The sequence below is a fragment of the Cottoperca gobio genome, chromosome 14 (genome assembly GCF_900634415.1).
Source record: "Cottoperca gobio chromosome 14, fCotGob3.1, whole genome shotgun sequence".
Lineage (NCBI taxonomy): Eukaryota > Metazoa > Chordata > Actinopteri > Perciformes > Bovichtidae > Cottoperca > Cottoperca gobio.
Genome location: NC_041368.1, coordinates 14107447 through 14131938, shown reverse-complemented (window position 1 = coordinate 14131938; position 24492 = coordinate 14107447). Strand labels below are relative to the sequence as shown.

General features: G+C 41.0%; 2 protein-coding genes across 2 annotated transcripts; both read left to right on the top strand.

Moving 5' to 3' along the window:
• Positions 1-172: 172 nt before the first annotated feature.
• scaf4a (SR-related CTD-associated factor 4a) lies at positions 173-10592 on the top strand. The gene is made up of 19 exons (XM_029448601.1): positions 173-364; positions 1901-1984; positions 2110-2154; positions 2250-2411; positions 2743-2875; positions 3131-3258; positions 3393-3557; positions 3726-3811; positions 3927-4011; positions 4097-4270; positions 4447-4520; positions 4610-4794; positions 4955-5055; positions 5168-5281; positions 5383-5539; positions 6028-6155; positions 6563-6716; positions 7169-7324; positions 7684-10592. Exons 1-19 carry the CDS (start codon positions 335-337, stop codon positions 8811-8813), a joined length of 3291 nt encoding a protein of 1096 aa, XP_029304461.1. The 5' UTR covers positions 173-334; the 3' UTR covers positions 8814-10592.
• Positions 10593-12843: 2251 nt separating this feature from the next.
• On the top strand, positions 12844-15672 carry sod1 (superoxide dismutase 1, soluble). The gene is made up of 5 exons (XM_029448511.1): positions 12844-13001; positions 14292-14388; positions 14545-14614; positions 15072-15189; positions 15312-15672. Exons 1-5 carry the CDS (start codon positions 12930-12932, stop codon positions 15417-15419), a joined length of 465 nt encoding a protein of 154 aa, XP_029304371.1. The 5' UTR covers positions 12844-12929; the 3' UTR covers positions 15420-15672.
• Positions 15673-24492: the final 8820 nt, after the last annotated feature.

Genomic DNA, 24492 nt, shown 5'->3' with positions numbered 1-24492 from the left:
TCAAATAGTAAACTACTCCAGTTTAGTCAAATTGATTGGTATCAGGGAGTGGGTAAAAACACTCTTTATACAGTCTATTGGACAACCCTGTCCCATGCCCTGTCCACATGTGTTCAGTCCCTGCAGCACTACGCCACCCAGTGGACAAAACCTAGAACAACACAATTGAATCCCATCATGCTTTGCCGTGCCCGCCGACCCGAGAGCTACCGATGCTAGGCTAACTGTCGTTAGCTACCTGGAGCGGACATGTTGTACCGACCCTTCCTTTAATAAACATAGCTGTAAGCGAGGAACCGGGAGTTAAGAGGAAGGCTCGGAGTGCTGGGCAATCATGGATGCCGTCAACGCCTTTAACCATGAGGTAAGCGGCCCCCAGAGCTCGCTGAGACCCCGAAGTCACCCATTCTGGCGGTGCTGGTCATGGTGCTGTGTTGCTCTGAAGCTAGCCGAGCAGGACTGACCAGTGGGCCTGCTCGGCGAGCTAGCTGGACTTGTCCATCGTACCTGGTATAGTGCTAACCGAGTTAGCGTTTGTGTTTTAGATACAACTGCAGCGCAAGTAATGCTAGTACTGAAGGAAATTATAAGGTTTCCTGCTAACTAGCAAGCTAACAAGCTAACGCAACGATAGCCAGCCCCTATTGGTTACAGTAACCTTGCACAAAGTTCGTAAACACCAACATTTATGTTAGCTTGTGGGAGCATGGCTGCTAACATTGGTGTTGGTAACAGTGCTACTGGGAAAACCCACTCTTCTAGTGTTATTGTCAGAATGCAGGCTTAAAAACAAAATGTTCATACTGGCCCAAGTAATATACCTAGCCTGTTTGTTTAGATGTGCGGCCTGAGGACTGATGGTTAATGTTGTTAGTCGCCCTGTCAAAAGCCAGGTCAAGTCATCTTTTGGTGTTTTTGGTTCCTCACGTTTCTGCTGATCTTTTTAACCCATGAATTCAAACAGTTACTGTGACTTGGTCTGCAAAGTGGTAAACACAAACATGTAATAGTATCATAACTAGATAGTCACAGTATGTGTTTGTTGCACCAACTCATTATACACCATATGAGCTGTTTCTGATGGTTCTTGAAGCAGTATAGGTCTGGCACAGAAACAGAAAGTAGTTGTTTATGGATGGAAATACGTTTTAGATATATGACAAATATGTCGGTGTATACTTCACACTACTGTTAAATAAGCACACATGTACTTGAGTGAGTCCTTAAGACACTGGGACACATACATTAGCTCAGAATAAGAAAAGCAATAGCCTATTGCATCACACAGCTATGAAGATGTTGACTCAACTCTGTATAGATTTGTTCTAATCTCTTTGCACCATACTGTAACAGTGGTGTTATGATGCTATGTGTTGACCTCTTGGATCAACACTTCAAAACAGTCAAAATGCATAATTGTCCCCCCAGCCCCGAGGAGGAAACATGACACTTTGGAGTGTCTGCTCGTGTTATACCAAGTATTTCATCCTCATGCCTCCTTAAGAGAATAATCAACAATCACACAGGATACAGAGGCACTGGCAGTGCAAAAAGTCCACTTAAACAATCACAGTGCCACCCCTCAGATCAACAACAGTGGGAACTAATAAGACATCAGTAATCCAATTAACAAATACATGCTGATAAGCCTGTTAATATTTGGATAGACATTACTCAAAGCTTATAATGACAGGTTGTATTCTGCAACTTGTTTCAACTAAAACATTCAGTTCTATTGTAAATGTGTGTCTCCATGAAGGCTTGGCAATCAAAATCAATGTAGTAGAAATTAATGGGGTCACTTCTGAAACTCCTCAAGCACTGTCCTCCTCATCGTTTATGTATTATGTCCTCCTGTCTTATGCCCATCTCACTCATCCATCATCTACTCTGTCTGTAGTTATTCTCGTTGATTGACTCCAAGCCCCCGATCTCTCGGGCGAAGATGATTTCCATCACCAAATCGGCCATCAAAGCTATGAAAGTAAGTTTGGCATTCCTTCGTTTTGAAAGTACTACTATATTTATTTGAACAATATCTTCGGTATTATAACCCTGATAACCCTTTATCTAGATCATAACATGGCCACTTGTTTCTCTCTTTCTCAGCTATACAAACATGTGGTGCAGATTGTGGAAAAGTTTATCAAAAAGGTGAGACAAGCGTGTCTAAATTCAGTTATCACACATTTTCACGTCACCAAACATGATTAAACTCAAATCTGTTGTTCTCCCTCTGCTCTCTCCAGTGTAAGCCGGAGTACAAGGTAGCGGGCCTGTATGTAGTGGATTCCATTGTTAGGCAGTCCAGACACCAGTTTGGATCAGACAAGGACGTGTTTGGCCCGAGGTTCACCAAAAACATTACAGGAACCTTTGAGAACCTCTGCCTTTGCCCCGTAGAGGACAGGGTAAGAAAAGAAAGAGTTTGTGAAAGATTAACTGTGATGAGTATTGCAGACTGCAGTGTTTTATGGTACCAAAAACCGTTGAAGAATTGTGCCCCCTTCTAATGACAATTCCTCAGCTGTCTGAGGTGGTGGTCAAATAAAACACCGGAAGGTTGTGAGTTCAATAGCAGGGCTGCCACCATCGTGCCCCTGAGCAAGGCACTTAACCCTGAGTTGCTCCAGGTGGACTGTCCCTGTAGTTAGTTCACTGTAAATGACCTGTAATGTAATTTAATCTCTTCAGCTTCATTCTCCTTCAGCTGTTTCCTTGCTTTCTTCTTTTTCTTTGTAGAGTAAGATTGTGCGGGTGTTGAACCTGTGGCAAAAGAATGGGGTGTTTAAGATTGAGGTTATTCAGCCCCTCCTGAACATGGCAACCAGCTCTGGCAGTGCTGCTGCACTCTACACAGGCTCAGATGATCCAGGTAACTTGTGTGGTGGTACACATGAGGCAGTAGTGATTACTGTAATAATCATGTAATGTCCATGATATGGTTTTTGCATTTTGTTCAGTTTTTTTTACTAACTTTACCAGCACAATTTCCTAACTGCTGAGTTGTTGTTGTTATTATAATAATAATATTAATAATAATAATAATAATAATAATGAAAAAACACCTATGCTGTAGAAATGATCTGTGTGCTGCTCACACACATGTTCATGCTGTGTCTCTTCTCAGGTTTTTCCCCACCTCAAGCCAAAGAGCCAGTAACGGCAAACTCCACCATGACATCCACTTCTCAGCTGCAAAACTCTGACGCCTTTGCTGCTGTGGCACAGCTCTTCCAGTCCACACAGGGGCAGCAGGTGTGTGTGAGAGAGTGTTTGTGTTTGTACCAGTGCAGACTGCCGTTAGCTTTGACCACAGTCACAGTGCTTTACACATCTCTTACGCTCTCGCTAATAACTCTTCTTTCACTCTCTGTCACTGGCATTTTTAGCTTCAACAGATGCTGCAGAACTTTCAGCAGCAGCCTGTGAAGCCTGACGCCCACACTCAGCCTCATACCATTCAAACACAGGCCCAAGACATCACCATTGGCACGGTCGCATCGCAACCGCCTCTGACCAGCCAAACCGCCCATCAGAAGTCAACCTTTGACAAGGTGGCAGTGCGTTTTTGTATTTATGCCATCAACAGCTAAATGTACTTTGAACATGTTCAGGCACTGTTTAGACTCTTTGTAGGACAGTGTTGGAGTATTTGTGCTCTTCCATGTTAAAAACATCATCATTTGTTCACTCTTTACATTCATTACCTGTCTCTCTCTTAGAAATTGCTGGACCGTTTTGACTATGACGATGAACCAGACGTTGGAGAAGAGGCCAAGAAGGATGACATGTCATCACAGGCCTCCTTGTAAGCCCTAGATTTATTCATTATATTGCAGCAGCTCGTCAATGCCAAGACATGGGAGGCTGTGATTGATTTTGAAATATTAACTAAAAGCTATGGGGTATTTTTCTCATCACAGCATGCAGCAGCCTCCAGGCTTCTCGCAGCACTCGGAGCACTTTAAATCCCCGATGATTAACATGTTGCCAGACTTCTCACAACAGGTAATGAGTACAAACATTTCTAACTAATATACCTCCTCTTTCCTGTTGTACGCCCACAATATTTATTCCAGTTGTGTTTTTACAGGTTCCTCTCCCTCCTAATGGCCAGCTGCAGGCCTATGGTTTACCGCCAGGACAAAGCTTCCCAGTCATGATGCCTCTTATGGGGCATGCTTTGCCAGGGCAGTCTCCCCCTGGTTCTACTGGGCCTCCAGGATTCCCAGGGGTATACCCTCCCCACAATGCTGCCCAGCAACAGGTAAAAAGACTTAAAAATAGTACAAAGAATATTTCAAATCTAACAAGTCATTTTAGGGTGAATTTAAGTGTGTAGAGTAAACTTTCAAAAATGTTTTATATTTGCATTAAATGCCGGAAATGTGCAAATAAATATGAATCTTTAAATGTTTGCATTAAATTTCCCTATCGTATCAGGATTTGTCAATGGATGCGGACCGTTCATCTATGAGGGATGGCAGACATGGTCAACGGTCACACTCAGGCTCCAGGTGAGCATCTGACATGAGATGTGATAAGTAGCTCAGTGCTTATTTATGGTGAACATATGAGTTGCAATATTTACATTTTATTCCCCCAGGTCTCCAAAGCGGAGGAGGTCACGGTCTAATTCCCGTACAAGACGATCCAGGCACAGGCGATCGCGCTCCAGAGACCGGCGTCACCATTCCCCACGCGCTCGCTCGCAGGACCGCAGGGAGAGGGAGAAGGAGAGAGAGCGACGGCAGAAAGGCCTCCCCCCACCCAAGAGCGAGACCCTACACAGTGAGTCATAATCTATTTATGGTCATAGTTATTGAAGTATGTGGACATGTTGGGTGTGCACAATCCGTTTTTAGTCATAACATTTTTGATATTGAGTTTTTCAAAATAAATGTCTCCCTCTGAAGTGTTTTATTTCTTTACCTTTTCTGTCTCCTTCCAGTTTGCAGTACAACTCTTTGGGTGGGCCAGTTGGACAAGAGAACACAACAGCAAGATGTCGCCTGTTTACTGGAGGAGTTTGGGCCGATAGAGTCCATCAATGTAGGTGGACTTATATTCATCAGTTACTGTGATCCAACTGTTACCATATCCTGTGTTGCAACAATACAGAATTACTCCCCCCTCACCTGTGTTCTTGTCCTCCCTTATCAAGATGATCCCACCACGTGGCTGTGCCTATATTGTCATGATACATCGGCAAGATGCCTTCAAGGCTCTGCAGAAGCTTAGTAGAGGATCTCACAAAGTGAACCAGAAAACCATCAAGGTGAGGGAGCAAATCAGACTGCTGCTTAGTAAAGCAAATCAAAGAAAACATTGAGAATTGTGTCATTAAATCAAGAGTTGTTTTTGTTTATTTCTTGCCAGATTGCTTGGGCTTTGAACAAGGGTATAAAGGCTGAGTTTAAACAGTACTGGGAAGTGGAGCTGGGTGTCACCTACATACCGTGGTCTAAAATCAGAGAGGCTCAGTTGGAGGAGCTAAAAGAAGGAGGAATTCTGGATGTAGACACATTATCACCAGGTAAGAACTCATTAGGACATCATACAAACAAATTAAGACATAAAATGCAAGCACACATAGCTCACGTGTAGGGGTTGATCGGTACACACAATCACGGTTCAGTTCATAGAAAATGCATTAAAAAAAATTAGCATGGATCCATTTCTTTTCATTCAATTTGGACAGACTAGTTGTGCCAGGGTCAACGCCAGGCAAACTCTTCTTGCTAGGGATTGAGATATTTTGCCCACTGACAACTTTGATAAACTATTTTCATTATAAAAATAAGGAACACTTCAAGCTCTTCTGTCTTACACTGTATGAACAAACACAAATGGTCACAAGAGGCGATAAAACTGAATATGATCTCTTATGTTTTGAAACTGAAAATACCAAAATACATACATAAACTTGCGCATTAGGAGTGTTTCAATTAGTTCCACCTTTGCTATATTTAAACATTCACATCATAGTGTAGTGACTAGTCTGAATGCTGTCTGCCTCTCCAGAGTGGAGTGGAGTAAGGAAAACTCTTGGCGTCCTGGAGGAATTCACCCACAATGGCCGTTCTGAGCCGCAGCCGTCTGAGGACACACAGCTTTTACCTGTGGCTGCCGCAGCTGCTCCTCATGCACAGGTAAACAGCAACTGCAAGATGTGACCAGAACAATCTCTTTGGATGAGAGATATGATGGTTTCTTTCTGTAAGGACTGGGCAATATGACGATATATACGTATAAAAATGTATATACGTTTCTAGATCGTTTGCAAAGTTAAAGAACCAGCGGCCAACTGCGCCTCTGCAATATTTACGTCATGTATGTAAATGTATGTATGGAGCCTACATTTGAAATAGTATGACAAGCTGGTGTGACGCCTGCTCCATACCGACATTAAATAGACATATAGTAGCGTAATAAGATGATTCTTATTGTAGTTGTTTTAAGTTACTTAGCTTCTGTGTTTCTCCAGAGTGACACTGGGAAGTATAACAAACATCTTTCTTGTTTGACCTCTACAGTAAATCCTTGCAAATGTTCTCAGGTTCCTCCAATGCAGCAGCCAATGGTTGGTGTGGGTTCCCTCCAGCCTCCTGTTTTTCCTGGTCCCATAGGCATGCCTCCGCATTCCTTCCCCCCAGGCGTCCCCCCTCCTCCTTTCATGAGACCTGGCTTCAACCCCATGCAGATGCCTCCAGGTAGCACCATCTTCAGCTGCTATCAAACCATGTCTCACTGGCTTCAATTCAGTGTCTCTGTCTTGCGCAATCCTCGAATGATGTTTATCAGTACTGAAAGCAAGCATTTAACTGCTACTTATGTGTTTATTTATGTTCTCTGGTGTCACAAAGAGCTCATGAAGAAATAATCATAAAGGTTGAATCAGGGAGAGAAACACAATATGCTCACTTTTTAATAAGAAACTGCAAAAATACATAGATTAGAACACAAGCACAGCACACCGCTGTTCTAACTGTTCATTCACTCCTCATGATGCCCTGTGGTCAGCTCTGCTCTCGCACCACAACATACCACACCAGTCCACCTTTTTCAAAGGGTATCGTCCAGTTGTTTAGGCCACATCTATTAAAAGTTTCCACACCAGCCCAAACAAACTGAACCCTAACTCCATTCGCCCCTCTTCTCCCAGGTTTTCCTCCTCCAGGTGGAATGCCTCTTGGTCTACCACCTCCTTCCAAAGGTGGAGTTGAAGACCAGCCTATGGACCCAGCGGGTCTGGGTAACAGGAAAAATGACGATGTCCCGGAGGGTCCCAACATCTTCAACAACCAGATGGGACCTATGGGTCAGTGTTTCTCTCAGAACATTTCACCTAAAGTGATTTGGTGTCTCTCATTCTGCCCTGCTCGCTTTAATATCGTGTTACTTGAGTTTCAAAGAAAAAAGTATGTGCACCACAAGGGAGACAAAGGTGTGTGTGTGTGTGTGTGTCGCTTTCTACTCATCTCTTACTTGAGTTTGGTCATTAAAACTGGGTGACAAGAAAAAAGTGCATTGGATCAACTGTTAGAGGTTCTGGGTGAGATTGTATTATTAAATACCATGGACCATCAGAACCAGGCATTTGCCAGTTAGTGCTTCTCAAATGGTAGGATGTGTTGTTTGTTGAGTAAAAGTAAAAGTTTTATTTTGTATTTGTTTCAGGTAACCAGTTAGGTGGACCTCCAGGTGGAAACATCCAACCCCCTCCAGGTGGCCTGCTGGGCGCACGGCCCGGTATAATCCCACTTCAGCGTCCTCCGGTTCCTCCCCCACCACACATGCAGCGTTTCCCTCCACCCCACGGGCCACGACCCCCTCACCCCAACATGCCACCTATGCCCCCACAGATGATGCCCAGAGGGCTACACCCTCAAATGATGCACCATGACCCCCTTCCACCAAAAGGAGGTTTTGGGATGCTCCATCCCCACAATATGAGGGCTCCTTTCCCTCCACATGGGCATGGCCCTCCTCCTCATGGACCTCCTCCTCATGGTCCTCCTCATGGTCCTCCTCCTCCTTTTATCAGACCAGGAGGACCTCGTGGACAAGAGGGGCCGGAAGAAATGGAGGGCAGACCGTTCAGGGGAGACAGGCCTGGATTCAGGGACCGAGAGCCAGAGAGGGACAGGGACTGGGATCAAGACAGGGATAGAGAGAAGGACCGAGGTTTTGGTGGTGGAAGGCGTCCATTTGGTGATGGTGGGAGAGGAGGCGGTGATAGAATGGATGGGAGGGACCGGCTCGGAGGTTGGCAGGAAGACGGAGGAGATCACCAAGGAGGGGGATGGGAGAGAGACAGAGATCGGGATAGAGACCGCGATCGAGACAGAGACAGACGGGACTGGAGGGAGAAGCGTAACAGCCTGGATAGAGACAGGGAGCGAGGGAGGGGTGAAGATGTGGAAAAGGAACAGGGGAGGGGAGAGGGAGGAGAAAGAGGAAGGGTTGAAAGAGGGAGAGGAGCTGAAGGAAAAGAAGGAGAAAGGCCAAGGCGGTCAGAGCGGCGAGAGAGGACCACGCGGTGGGACAAGGATGACCGATTGGCCGAACTGGAAAACGTGGAAAAGGTTCAGACCTCTAACAGCACAGAGGATCCTCCTGTGACTCCTGTGGTTACCATGGAAACCAGTACTGAACCAAGCTTGGAAGCTTCTGAAAAGAAGGAAGAATCTGAACTTTTATCTCCGTCCCCAGAGGCAGCGAAGGCTGCAGGAGAGCCGGTGCCCTCTGAGCCCTCACCTTCAGCTCAAAGTGAGCCCACAGAAACAAAAGAGGAAGCGGCATCATAGACTGGCTCACTGCTCCTTCAGCCAGAGACTGCTGTGAACCACTGAAAGATTATTTTTTTTACAATGAAAGTCAGCCTCTACTGCTGACATAACAATGCTAGCTTGTCGCAGTTTGTCAGTCGGTAAATGTCAGTTTCTGGGCACCAACACGTGTCTTGAAAACAAACATCTCCCACACGTGTTGTCAAACACATGTAAAATGGTTGTTTTCAGACTTTATGGTTAAATTCAGCTTTGCATCCGTTTCTCGAAACACATGACCACATGAAAATCCGTTTGGTAAAATTGCTGTAGTTAAATATTGGCTGTCAGCTGTTTTTTCCTGCAAGTTGTAAGAATGAACGGAGTGCTTGCATGTTAACTTAGCTCTGTCCATTTTTAGGTTAATTTGAGCTTAGCTTTTATGTTTTTACTCAAGTTGATTTGCAGACAGAGGAAACAAATGACACATTTCTATTTAATTTCTATGACATTATTTTTTACTTATCTGTGTGATAGCAGGCACTCTTCAACAAGGTGAATATGTTCATTTTAAAATATATATTTTTTTAAATGCCAAAATGTCATGTCTAACACTGAATAGCTTCTCAAACAACTATATGATAATATAGGCACCATTTTATTTTATTTTTTTCATCTCCTCTTGTGTCTTATTTTGGCTCCTTAAGATCACAGCCAGCAAGGCACAGCTTTGAAAAAAACTATGGTTACCTTAAAATCCAATCAAGTTACTTGTTTGAAAAACTACAAATTGGGTAAGACATGTCGGGGTAAATTACCCTGACAATTTAAGCTTGGTACTTGGCTTGAGCTTGGCTCACATAAATGGTTGAGGTCTCCTTTTGATTATGTCCCCACTTTTCACCTTTTGAAACCTCTTTATTTCCGGCAGAATAAATCTTGAGTATTGTCTTCATTCTACCAGACACTTGGTACACATTTACCGGCAAATACCCGATGTCTTTAAAACATTACACTCTCAAAACATGATTTTTATTTAACTTTGATATATTCCACTATTATTTGGGAGTCTGAAATCAAACTCGGCAGTCATATTTTACTCGTAACAGGAATTACACGCAAACATGTCATTCTTGTATCATTTAGGGAATCAAGAATGCTTCACTTTTTTTGACCGTGCAGTTCTTATCCAGATGTCACTTTAAGTCTTTTAATTTTTTGTGTGCGCATATAATCATTTTGTTTGGTTACAAAAGTATTGGACGAACATAAAACATTGTGGGGGCTTAACACCAAGGACTAAAACGGTGGTATAATCCTATTTCTTTTGTTTAACAGACATGGTGACTGAGGGGTGAAGAGGCATTACAGATGAGACATTTCTACAAAACATGCACCAAAAAAAAAAAAAATATATAGATACAAAAGAAAGAAAAGTTATGTTGTGTATCTCCTCTAGAAGAATTAGGAAGTAAAGACATTTGATGATGTTATATAAGGGGGGGGGGGGCTTTGTTTCAAAAGTGTGAGTGATCTAGACATGGAGATATTGGTATGCAAAAATACAGTCCCTAGAGTACATCCATTTACAAATAAATTGACTTGCATCCAAATAAGCTGTTCAAAACTGATGTAAACTAAATATTTTTTTATTAAGTAGATTTGTATCCTGGTTTCTGTTCAATCTTTTGAATTTTTGAAGTAAAATTTCATTGGGAATTTTAGGATGTGTGTACTTCTGCTGTCTTAATTTAACATCCTTGACTAAATGTGTATTTTTTTTTCTTCAGTTAAGTAATAAACATTTTGTACATCCAACACATGCTCATTTTAAAAGTAGTGCTCTCCACAAAAACTGCAAGAATTCAGGTCCCAACTTGGATTTTTAAGCATTGTATACACAAGATAGCAGGCAGACTCGTTAATAGTAGTCTTTTCTTTTTCCCATGCGTATGGAAGGATGGGGGCAATCTCTTGGATCAGATGGAAGAGTTTCTCCATTTGTCTCGTCTACGTCAGTCAAACTCAAGATATAAATCAGGTTTGGTCTCATGAATATACAACATTTAACTCCCTAGCTGCTCTGATTTGTCATCGATGAACAGTTTACTGTCTCTGATAATGATTAGGTTCACATTTGAAGCCCAGATTCTGCAAGCCCACCTCTAAGTGCAAAACTAGAGTAATGAAATGAAGAATGTTTCTTGGGACACACTGCTGTAAATATGCTTGTATCACTAACGATTCAAAGGTGTAATGGTATTTGTTGTTTATGAACTGTGATTCGTTTATCCGAGAGAAGTGAATTGCCTTCGAAGGAACAACAGAGGCCTCTTGCTTTAAGTTTTTTGTAACTCCTAATGGTTTGAAAGTTGACAGGTGTTTCTATGATTTGTTAAGAAGACGTGGACATAAAATCTTCAATATTTCAGCTAGAGGAAATTGTTTTTTAATAAACTATTTTTGTACCAAATCATTTTGCTTGTTCAAATGATATTCACACATAGTTGTCTGTTTAAAAGTCAATAGGCTTGATATTTACTGTGATTTTGGAGTAATTCAACTAAAGCTTACAGGTTGAACCTTTGCTATCCATGGTGAAGAGTAAAACGGGTAAGATTTATCATTGTTTAAGTCCAGGTCTCCACAACCAAAAGCTAATGTGACCGCAACTTTGCAGCCCAAACATTTCCTTCGATCACGTGTCCATCTTCATATAAAAGATCAGTCATTAGTGCTTCAACTTTGTAGTAGTGTTGTACTGACCGGCATATAGTGTATTCATGCTCTTTGTGACAGAGACCATGTGACTTATCTCTCACTTTAATAAGTCTATTGACACAATTATTATACTTTATATGAATATTGGATACATCATGGGTTGTGCAGGAACATTAACATTATGATGATGGATTTTAATTTATTTTTAGCTTAAGACAGGGGTGTCCAAACTACGGCCCGCGGGCCAACTGTGGCCCGTGGTCCATTTTTAATTGGCCCGCAGCAAATTCTAAAAGTATAATGGCCCAGATAGAAACTTGTGCAATCATTGAGAAAGAAATCGAGCTGATCAATGCAGAATGAGTTTAAGAGAGTCTGCAACTAGAACTTATATATAATAATTATATACGATAATTCCCTGAAGAATCAACATCAGCTTCTCTCCCTCCCCGACTTCTACCGGAGCTTGGAAAAGTTTCCTCTGATGAGACGTCACGCACAAAGAATGATGAGTGTGTTCGGCTCATATATGTGAGCAAACATTTTCTGTTAACTCTGAACAAAAATAGATTGAGAACCAAAATGAGCGACAGCATCTCTGTGATGTCCTTCGTATCTCAAACACCAAACTTACTCCTGACCTGCAGCATCCTTCAGTCCAAAGCATCACTGCTCCCACTGAGTGCAACACTGTTCCCACTATAGGAGAGTTAAAACATATTACACAGTATTTACGTAAGGTCAATTTTTCAATAAATTCAGTCAATTAAAGTTGATAACATTTTCTAATTAACGTTAGTTGATGTGTTACAAGGCCAATAACTTATTTGTTTAACAAGCTTGAGATACCCCCCCCCCCCCCCCCTTATACAGGGCTGTGAAGGAGGATCACCATCCTGACTAAGAAGCAATCTGAGGCTCCTGTTTTGAGAATGAGCTGCAAACCCTCATTGTAACAAATTAAATAAAACCTCATTAATAGAAAGCCGTGATGGAGGCTCATTTTCACTTATCACCCCTGGTTTAAGACATAACTACCAGCAATGTAGCCCAACAGTATGGTAAAGTGAAGACCACTGATTGCTAGTACTGATATAACTTAAGATGGCAGAAATATATTTTTGAACTACAATATAACGCCTTCTTACAAACTAATGTTTTCAATTGCTAGAAATATGCCCATAATGAGGGCCTGATGACCATGTTATTCAATGTGAGCAACGTTTCTTATTTGTTCATCTGCTTAATTGACAGCTTCAGTGCCCTTGCACGAGGCAGCTCTCTTGGTCAGTGACCAATCAAAATGTCACTTTTAAATGATCTGATTGGCTGTCTGTATAATAGGCCCGCCCATCACGCACTACATACAGTTGGTTGTCTCTAGCTAGTCTGTGCGATCAAAAAACTTGTGCGTCCGTTGAAACTACTGCAAATATGGTTGTGAAAGCTGTCTGTGTGTTGAAAGGAGCTGGAGAGACCAGCGGGACCGTTTACTTTGAGCAGGAGGTAAGGCGTGCTACGTTGTTTCCAGAATAATACATATCTAGTGAGTCGTTTGAGATTTGACTGGAAACGTTAGAGCCTGAATGCTAAGCTAGCTAAGTTCTAGATTCAAACTGCCGGTCAGATCGGTTTTCAGGAGAGACCAACCGAGCCAGCTAGATGTCACATTTGATTGGCAAGGTGTCGAACTTGTCTTTTAGAAAACCACCGCTGAGTTTGCATAGGTTGTGCATAACTGCGCACGCTTATTCAATGCAGTTTACGTTAGCCTGCCCAGTGCAAAACTAATTAGTGTTAAGTGCGTATGCAGTCACTAACTAGCACTTTATTTTCAAAGGCTGCTCGTTTGAACGTGTTACTTAATATAACATCAAAAACCCCGCGGCTTGTCATTAATCACAACCTTTGGACGTTTAAGGCCTGTGTTTTTGTTAATGATCAACAGTCGTTAAACTCCTGTTTCGTAAGTCTAACGTTTGCAAACTGTTTCACACGCTAACCATGCGAGTCTGCTCTGGTTAACTAGTTGAACCACACAGGGAGCACTTACGTTTGTTGTTTTGCTGAAAACCAAGTTTCATTTAATACATATATCAATGGTTGCCTTTTTAAAGCAATAGCAAACACTGGCCAACTAACGTAATTACATTTTTGCTGAGTCACTGACTGCCCTCGTTGTTGTCTTAACCTTTTTGGCCTGGATAAGAGTAGAGCGGGGCTGGGCAACCATGGGTCGTCGAGGGTGAGAGTCAAGTTTGACTAATGTTACCTAAGGCAATGATCTTGAATTGAAGGTCTCATGATATCCATGATGCTCTGACCGCTGGGGCTAAATATTGTGTTCAGCTGAATTTGTTATAGAGTATAGTTGGTTATCCTGTTATGAAGGGAATGCATACAGTGAGTGAGACCAAGGGGCTGCAGTTTTGAGAGACCCTCTACTGCCCATAAAAGCACACATTGTATATGATGTTACTATTGCAAATTTGCCATCAACTTTTGTCCTCTTCTCTGTAAATCACTTATCCTGATCCCTCCTCCCCCCTTGAGGGGGAAAAAAAAAAAAAAAAAAAAAAAAAATCTGAAACCAAAAAGTCAATATAGCCACTCAACGTCAGCATCCTGTCATAAGCAGAGCGGACTGTCACACTGAACAAGACAACTGCCTGATGCACAACACAAGAGCCACAGACTCTGAACAACCCACATTATATGTTTCTAAAGCTTTAAGTCCTTCTAGCCACCTGGCTTTGACAGCCTTGACTGTCTTTTTGTGTTGTCCTGCTCCGTTAGAACAAGGATGCCCCTGTGAAGCTGACGGGAGAAATCAAAGGCCTTACTCCTGGTCTGCATGGATTCCATGTTCATGCTTTTGGAGACAATACAAACGGTGAGCAATTGCCAAATTGTGTATTAATCTATCAGGTTTCTGAAATTGCAGGGCTTGCAGATTATTTTACAGCATTGTCTGTTTATAACTTGCCTACATTCAGACTAAATCTGAAGTGTCTTCTAAATAAAGATGGTTTCTCTTCGTTTTTACCAGGGTGCATCAGTGCTGGCCCTCACTTCAATCCCCACAACAAGACTCATGCCGGTCCTAATGATGAAGTGAGGTGAGTCCAGTCTGAGAGAAGAGTAGTTATTAGCCATTACAATGTTAAGTAAATCATGGTTGTATTGTGCTGAGTTATCCATGATGTATTTATACTAATAAATTAGTGATTTTGATCTTGTAATTTAATGTCCTGAGATTCAGAATTTTACTTGTGTTGTAATAGAAATTCAGCACTTTATTCTTGTATGTAATTTCTAACTTTCATATCACCCTTTTTAAATGTATTGTATTAAATGGCAACTGTTGCAGTACAAACAAATTATGGGGAGAGAGAGAAAGGGGTACAACATGCATCAAAGGCTCCTTTATCATAGAGGTCGTTTTGACTTGTCATAGCATGAAAAGCACATTATCGCTGCATATGTTGAGGATGGTTTCTTGCAGGACTACACACTTCTACAAAACCTTTAATGGGTAAAGTACATTTAAAACTCTTTTAAATGTTTTGTTATTAGGCATGTTGGAGACCTGGGGAATGTGACTGCTACAGATGATAACGTTGCAAAGCTAGACATCACGGACAAGATTATCTCCCTCAATGGAGAACACTCTATCATTGGCCGAACCATGGTGGTAAGGAAGAGCCTTATTTCCATATGGAATTGAGCATCTAGCCTATACCTTTTTTATATACATATCTATCAAAACAACACACTTAAAACATTTCTGACTTTGCTTTCTCTCCTGTGTTTTAGATCCATGAGAAGGCTGACGATCTGGGAAAAGGAGGCAATGAAGAGAGTGCAAAGACGGGCAATGCTGGTGGACGTCTGGCCTGTGGTGTCATTGGCATCGCCCAGTAAACAATTGTGTCAGAACATGCAGCACTGGAAAAATGTCTCCCCATAGCACTTAAGACCAACATAGCTACTTAATGTGACAGTTTGACCTTTTTCAATATTCTGTGGTGTTTTATTGACTAGTCAAGAGTAGATGAGCCATGCTTAACCTCGTTGTTCCTCATGTGAGTTGTATGTATGGGTTTATGTCTGCCGATTTAGTTTTGGTCCCAAAGAATTGGTAACGCACAAGTAATAAACAGATGTATACAATTTACAAAGTTGTCAGTTCATCTAAAATGTGTGTCCAAAAACCAGAATACAGGTGAGAGAAGTCTAGTATCTGGGCTTTAATGGACCGTTCTCGTAGTGGCCATTTGTGACTCGTTAAACATGGGTGTAACTAATTACGTTAATAGTTTCATACATTAGTGTGCTAGCCCCAGGGCTTTGCTATGCTTCCTCAATGGCACGGCATACTGACCCACCTAAATAGTAGTCATCATTAGTGTAACTAGTTACAGCTGTTTGTTTGCTTTTGTTGTAGTTTAGTCTGCCTTCAGTGAGTGGAGACAAGAAGATATTCTTGTGTTTTTTTTCTTAAACTTCACTGCATCAGTTCTTGGTATGGTCATAATAGATTTTTGATTAGTGTTAAAAAAGAAGAGACTATAGTATTTACGTAGTCCAAATATTAATGTGTTAGACCCAACTAAGGTTAGATTAACATGTGGGAAACTTCCCCCAGTGTTTCTCTTTTGGTCATTTGACTACTTGCACGTTTGCATGTAGTTTCCTGCGTTATTAAACTTGTCGCCCTGTCTTGTGCAGACTGCTGTGTCAAAACCTAACTATATAATTTTCAGTTTCTATAAGGCGTACATGGTGCGTTTTCCTCATGTAAGGTGTATATCTCATCACATTTTCACAAACTAGCCAACATGCAGAATCGCCAGCAGCCTAGTATATTTATACGTATTAGTGTCTTACAAAAAATAATTTGGCGGACATCTTTGGTGAGCTGTGTGCACCTGTAACTGCCGTAAACTTTGATGCTTCAGAGGCCCCCAACCAGGTTACTGTGGCCATAATTGAAGCAACCTACCTCAGTATTTGGTAAGCGACGTTTTATCACAGAATCGGACAAGTCGCATATTTTAACACCGGTCCTGGACATGTTAGCCAGAGATGGGGCTAGCATCCTTCAAAACAAGGAATACCCTTTCAGGTAAGTCATGAGTTGGCTTGTGCACACGCAGGTTATAACTTCTCTCCGTTATATCTTAATAAATGTTTTGTCCTGCGCTAACCTAGTTGACTGGCTAAATTACTATATATTCAAACTGCATTGTTTCCATTTTCTAGTAAATATACCTGGTCTTGTTTGGCCTGTGTCGCATTTGAGTAACGGAAAATAATGCAACTAATTATTTCGAGTATTTGAATTTGTTTTCCAGTGAGTAGGGAGTTAAGCTATGTGAGGTCAACATTTTCAATTCAATTATCCAGCAGTAGAAAGGAAGTGTCGCCTGCACGTGTAAAATACATAATGTCCGCCTCAGGGAGAGAAACCTCGTTGAAGTTCCAGATAAATGAAAGGATAAAAGACAGGTGGTGCCTATACACTAATTAACTTCAGAGTTAGCGCTCTTGTGCTAAACAACGTAGCCTTGAAATGTTAAGGAAAGTGTTTAATGCAATACCTAATGTACAATTTTACAGACATAGGCTATCCCTGTCACTCAAATATGGCTGGGTTCATGTGTGGGCAACCTTTGGTCTCTGTCATCATGCTGCGCACTACACTTGATAGAAATGCCAGGCTACAGGTAAGAAAAATATATTTACAGTACAAGATTAATATCAATCGGGCCTGTTTGTGTACCCTGACCTATATGACATTGCCAAAACAATAAAATAAAAGCACTAACATCAAGCATTTAAAACGAGTAAGATGCATGTTACTGAATCTGTTAGCCAGAGTTTGATCAGCTTTTATCTGGACTCTCGGCCGCATCATCCTCTAGAGGGCATTGCTAGTCTTCATAACTCAAATTGGAACAAGTACAGGTTTGATGGTTAAGTTACAGATTTTGATAAATAAAAATCTTCTCTTGAGGATTGGCATATTTTTACATTGTAGGGGTGTGCCATGCATACCAGTTGTTGGAAATGGAAATCACAGCACACACACAGGCCTTATTATTCTGAACTGGAAACAATTATTTCCTTTAAATTATTAATTACTGTTGCACATACATAAAAACATTAGATTTCTTGAACATTTTAGACAGGCCGTGGCAGCCACCCTACTAAAATATAAATAACAGTGTTTGATCGGACATTTTTGGTTGAAATTGGAATCTCGGTCTCCATCCATGATATCAAACTGAACAGCTGTGCCCTGCACTGGCCAGAACACAAAGGTTACACACATTAACACACCCCTCATACAGTATACACATCCCTTCCTACATATTACCAGCACTTGGCATGCAGGAATTGCATTCTCTTGAAGCCTTTTTTTCTTTTCATGGGAATGGCGGATGCTCCCATGTGAAGTGACTTGGCACTGTGACTTGCTCTTCTCTCTCTGGGGAAATGAGATATTGGAAAGCATTCATTGGAGTTAATACCTCAGGGAGCAATCCAGATGCAAGCTGCTGAGTGTGTGTAGTTTAAATTCACACATGAAATGTTTAGCTCTGAAAGTGTGCAGTGGAATAATAATAATATACGTAGCAAAACGTGTGGAAATCTATTGGCATATGGGATGTTTCTCTCTCTTCCTCTGCTTTCTACTTAATAGTTCATCATCTGCTCTTAATTCAGATTTGAAGGCAGTCATGCAGCAGAATTGGAGGCACTGCTAAATAAAAAAGCAGTGAACCATAACTTGTTATTGAATTAGTAAAATGAACACATGCAGTTATTTTTCAGTAAAAGCCACCAGTAGTTTTCATCAGGGTAATTATGGTGACACGGGTCACTCAAATTTTACAGAGAAAAATGTAGCCTTACTTTCTTTCTTTGATGTAGCAGGATGTATTATCCTTTAAGCGTGGACGCCAATGTTTGCATATGTCTTTCCACTCTGCTTGGGGCACCTGCGATGCTGTTCCAGGCCAAGAACTCATAGGCAGCCCAAAACTGCATTATACAAGTTGAAATCGCTGTATTAGTGTAGACAGATGCAGCCAGCAGAGCGGAAGGACAGACTGACTGTAAAAGCTGGTATAAATAGCCTGGGAGTGGAGGTGATGAATAATACAGACTTACCAATGCTGCTGACAGTGAGGGAGAGAAGCCGTGACAGCAGGAGAGTCCAACAAAGCTTAGTATAAAAGCATTTATAAAAAAATAATATAATGGAAAAAGACTGAGTATTATCTTGCCAGCTGTTGATGGAAGATCAGGTAAAAAGCTTGTGTGAATATATTAGACTTTTGAATAATCATAATCTCAGATGTGATGGAAATTATACTTTCGTTGGTCCACAGTACACAGGGTCGCTCACATATGAGAACTGTTAAGAGGAGATCCCACACAAGGTGTAAGTACTAACTTTGGTGGTGCCTTATGCTGTATTTAGGTGTTTCATAGAAACAAAAATATACCAACAAAACCATCAACACCAGCGTTCACCATCCCATCATGCCTTCAAATTCAGTTAAACCCTAGCATGAACCAACACAAAAGAGACGAGCCATTATGTAAGGCTTGGAGCTAAACTGTCACTGCATCTCAACAACAAGCTTTCAGGTGAAAGGTAATGTTTAAGGTGTATTCGTTTATCACGGCACAGTAGTTGTGTGTGTTCCTCCCAAAGGCACGGGCGAACCAGTCTCGCAGGGTTCAGTCCTTTTGTTGCTAACCTACTCTGCAGTGAATGCATGTCTGTGCATCCTATTATTAAAAAGAAAGGGGGAAATGTCCTGCTATTAACTGATATCCAACACTCACTTGTAAACAATCACACTAGGAGGCGGTAAGGCTGACCCTCTGGTGTTCACTGAAAGATGACTCGGAGGTGAAGGCTCTTCTTTTCACCCAAGTTTCGTAAATGGAGAGAAATGCACTTTACCGAGCATGTGTGTGTGTGTATGTGTGAGTGTGTGTATTTGTCTGTGTCTACGTGTCTCTGTTGTCTAAGAGCAGTTACAGGGCTGTGTTCTCTTTTTTTGTTTTACATTCACATCCAGCGTTGCGCTCTGAAGCACTGCTGACAAGAACCAGTGTGGTCACATTTCTGGAGTTAGCTTCTGTCGTTGCCCCCCCCAGGGCTGCAACAGTAGATGTGTGGAGCACTCCAGCTGAACACTCTGTACAGTTACACCCACCGTCAACCTGTAATGTTGATTTATATCTGAGGTGGAATATTCTTCTACTTGCCTGGAATCTGGAAAATGAAAAGTTCATTCAGGTGTGTGGCTTCATAACAGATGTGATTGAAGTAAAATGGCTGTCAGTACTGATTTGGAATTCAATTGCAACCATTGAACAGTCGGTCTCAGCCAGGAGGCTTGTTGTGAGAGCTGCAACTAACAAATGTTTTTATTATCAATTATTCTGCAGATTATTTATTAAATAGTAAAAAAAAAAAACTTGTAATACCCAAAAGCTAAATTAGCCTTTCAAATCACTTTCCACAGTCCAAAAGCCAAAACTCTTTAATTTACTTTCATTGGAGATTTTAAACACTACACACATTTTACACATCTCATTTACTCATCATGAGGAATACTTCTCAGCATGTCGCAAAATGTCTTCTGTGGCTCCGGAGGGAGCACCAGGAAGTTTGAGGAAAAATAACTTATGATGTCATCGGGGTCATCTCAGCTCGGAAATTAAAAATGTATCACTGATTCTTGAGAATTTGGATAAAATATGTCCCACTAAGGAAAGTGCTAATTCCGTTGAAAAGCAATAACATGTTCTCATTTAAAAATAATCAGGGTTGGTCATCTGAGGGTACAATATGTTCCTCCAATGCAGTTGATGTATTGAAGTAAATGTCTATTTGAAATCAAAAATGTGATTTTTTTTTATGTCCACAATTATTATTTTGTATATTTAATGCTAATGATGAAAGTTGCATGATACTAAGCCATGACAGGAAAAACACATCATTTATGAAAAAATGACAAAATCAGGAGGTTGCCCTGAAATATTGCTCGATTGCTGAGACCTTGTTCTATAAACACATACGTTTAGATTTCTTAACAATAAATCATTTTTTTTCAAATTTAAAACCTGTTTTATCAACATTCTCAAGAATCAGTGGTATAACAGAAAGTTTGCGTTACCAGCTGGGGATGTGGAGTTTGAAAGAAGTGGGTTTGTACCTGGTAGGGGAGGGTCTTATGAAAGATACTTTCATAAGGCCCTATGGGAAATGTAGGATCAAGTGTTTTTTGGGAGCTTGACCCATACTAGGGGATAACAATCAGGATATCTCGTCCTCTACTGCAACCATCTCCTAAAGAAAACATCTGTCTATTGATTCCCACAACTTCATGAAAGTACAATACTAAATTGCCCTTGAAACAATTAATAGATTATCAAAATAGTTGTTCAACTTGATTAATCACGCATTGTTTCAGCTGTAATTGTATTAGCACAAGTTTGTGTGAACACAGGAACCTATTCTGCACTCGAGCCTGAATGATCCTATTGAGGTATTGGTGCTCACTCTCCTGTGAGCCTCCTCTATTCTCAGGGGTGAGAGTTCACCTTCCGGTACACCGTGTAGCACTGACATTGTGTGGATATTTTAGAGACTAGGAGCCATAGGTCAGGGGTGAGATGCCATAAATGGTGCCTTTCCTATGAGACATGGTTGGTTGGTAGACAGACTAATTACAAGACCCCCGTGACCTAACCTCTGACCCCTAGCGGTGTGTCATGTGATCATGAGAATCGACCCCCTGAACACCCCGTTGCTCTTAAAGTTCACAAATAATTTTATCCTCTGTTGCATTTATCCTGCTAAAATCATTTCACACTCTCCATCTCTTAATAGGCACAGTTTGAGTTAGAAAGTGGAAAGGACAAATATTCAAGTGTTTGGATTTTGTTTTAGCCTCAGCAGGCTGTAGGATGGGGCTACACTGTGTCCAGGCTGTGTAGAGATGACTCCAGAGGGATGCAAAGGCCTTTTTAACACGTTGCATCCCCCCTCTCATCCATGGTCAAACAGCAGTCTAGGGGTCTGACCTTTGAACTCTGTGACCTGCTAACCATGCACGACCATAACTCTCACTTTTACTCAAAAAATAATTATTTCTAGGATGAATGGCTGTAGCACTTTCAACACTGTTTAGTAGATTGCTGCTTGAAGGAGGGTAGGGAGACAGACGGGATTGCCAAACACTGACCTTGTGTGATATTCCAAAGATGCCTCTGTCTCTAACTCCTGAATGGTCAATGGACAGGAATATCACATACAGTATGTTGAGCACAAACAAGTGACAGCATACCAAGAGAACAAACCTTGCAAGTTTCAAAATGTACAATGTACCTACTTTAGATAGAAACAAACCACATACCTATACTGTATGTTTTTGATATGACAGACACTATGTTATAAACTTAACTAGTGACACATATTTACTGTTCTCAGCTTCTTAAATGTGATGGTGTGTTGCTTTTCTCTGTTTTATATAATTCTAAATTAAAGTTAGTCAGACAAGCAATTTTGTCACCTTAGGCTTTGGGAAATAGTGATCCCTAAATGATCAATGGATGAATTGAAACAAGACTAAGAATCTACAGCCAAGCTAGCGACTGTGAGGCTGTACTTGAGCTAAATGCAAACTTCAGCACGCTAACATAATCACAATGATAGTCCTCACATGTTGATGTTTAGCAGGTGTAATGTTTACCATGATCACAATCTTGTGTAGTGTGGATGCTAACATAATAATAATACAAAATAATGATAATTAGCACAAAACACAAAGTAAAGTTGAGGCTGATAGAAACGCCATTGGTTTTGCAGGTACTGGGTCACAAATCAAAGTATTTGTCAAATTGAAAATTCAGGGAAACAATAAAGTTATTGAGATTCATCCTTAGGAACCATGACATTTGTACACAGTTGTGTCCATCTAGTAGGCGTTAAAATATTTCACAGCATAAGTGAAAACTTTCACCGGCCGGTGGCGCTAGAAGAAGAGGACAAGATTTATCTTCTGGGACCATGGATGTCCCAAACCAAAAACCTCTTGATCAATCCTAAGTATAAGTGACTTTAATATTCATGTGGATGTTGATAGTGACAGCCTTAATAATGCGTTTATCTCAATATTAGATTCAATTGGGTTCAGTGAGAATATACATGAACCAACTCACTGTTTAAACCACACTTTGGACCTTGTTCTGGGATATGGTGTTGAAATTGAAAGTTTATCAGTGTGTCTACATAATCCTCTTTTATCAGACCATCAAACGTTTTTAATAACGTTAGAAGTCCTGTTACTGGACTACAAGCCAGCAGGCAGAACATCCTACGCTCGATGTCTATCTGAAAGTGCTGTGACTAAATTTAAGGAAGTGATTCCATCAGCACTTAATTCAATACCAGGACTCAATATCAATATAACGGAGGACTCCAATGCTAACTTTAGTCCCTCACAAATTAATCATCTTGTTGATAGCAGCTGCAGCCTCACTGCGAATAACACTCGACTCTGTCGCTCCTCTAAAGAAGAAGATCATAAAACAGAAAAAGAAAGCTCCATGGCTTAATTTACAAATCCGCAAACTAAAACAAAAGTCGAGAAATCTTGAAAGTAAATGGTGTTCCACTAAATTGGAAGAATCTCGTTTAGTCTGGTTAGATCATCTTAAAACGTATAAGAAGGCTCTCTATAATGCCAGAGCAGCTTATTACTCTTCCTTAATAGAAGAAAAATAAGAACAACCCCAGGTTTCTTTTCAGCACTGTAGCCAGGCTGACAGAGAGCCTGTAAAAAACTAAAGTATCTGTAATAAAACCACTTCCTAAAAAGCCTAGTCTTGATTCAGAGGCTTAGCCAACTATAGGCCGATATCTAACCTTCCCTTTCTCGCTAAGATCCTTGAGAAAGCAGTTGCAAAACAGTTATGTGATGTTTTACATAATAATAGTTTATTTGAGGTTTTTCAATCTGGATTTAGAGTTCATCATAGCACAGAGACGGCACTGGTGAAAGTTACCAATGACCTTCTATTGGCATCAGACAAAGGACTTGTCTCTGTTCTTGTCTTGTTAGACCTCAGTGCTGCTTTTGACACTGTTGATCAGGACATTCTACTACAGAGACTGGAACATTGTGTTGGCATAAAAGGAACCTCACTAAGCTGGTTTAAGTCCTATTTATCTGAGCGATCTCAATTTGTACACGTTAACGATAAATCCTCCATGACAGCCAAAGTCAGTCTTGGAGTTGGGTTCTGTACTTGGACCGATTCTATTCACCTTATATATGCTTCTTTTGGGCAATATTATAAGGAACCACTCTATAAACTTTCATTGTTATGCGGATGATACCAAATTATATCTATCGATTAAACCAGACGAAACCAATCAATTGGCTAAACTTCAAGCCTTAAGGACATAAAAACTTGGATGTCTAGCAACTTTTTGATGTTTAACACAAACAAAACTTATTATAGTTATTAAGTTATTATACTTGGCCCTAAACGCCTCTGAAACGCATTTTCTAATGACATAGAAGCTCTGGATTGCATTCATTTGGCCTCCACCACCACTGTAAGGAATCTTGGCATTATCTTTGATCAGGATCTGTCTTTTAACTCCCACATAAAACAAATCTCAAGGACTGCCTTCTTTCATCTACGTAACATTGCACTAATAAGACACATCCTGTCTCAAAATGATGCAGAAAAACTAGTCCATGTATTTGTGACTTGAAGGCTGGATTATTGCAACTCATTGTTATCAGGTTGTACCAAAAAGTTGCTTAAGACTCTTCAATTGATCCAAAATGCAGCGGCACGTGTATTGACAAGAACTAAGAAACGGGATCATATTACTCCTGTATTAGCTGCTCTGCACTGGCTCCTGGTAGAATAGAATTCAAAATCCTTCTAC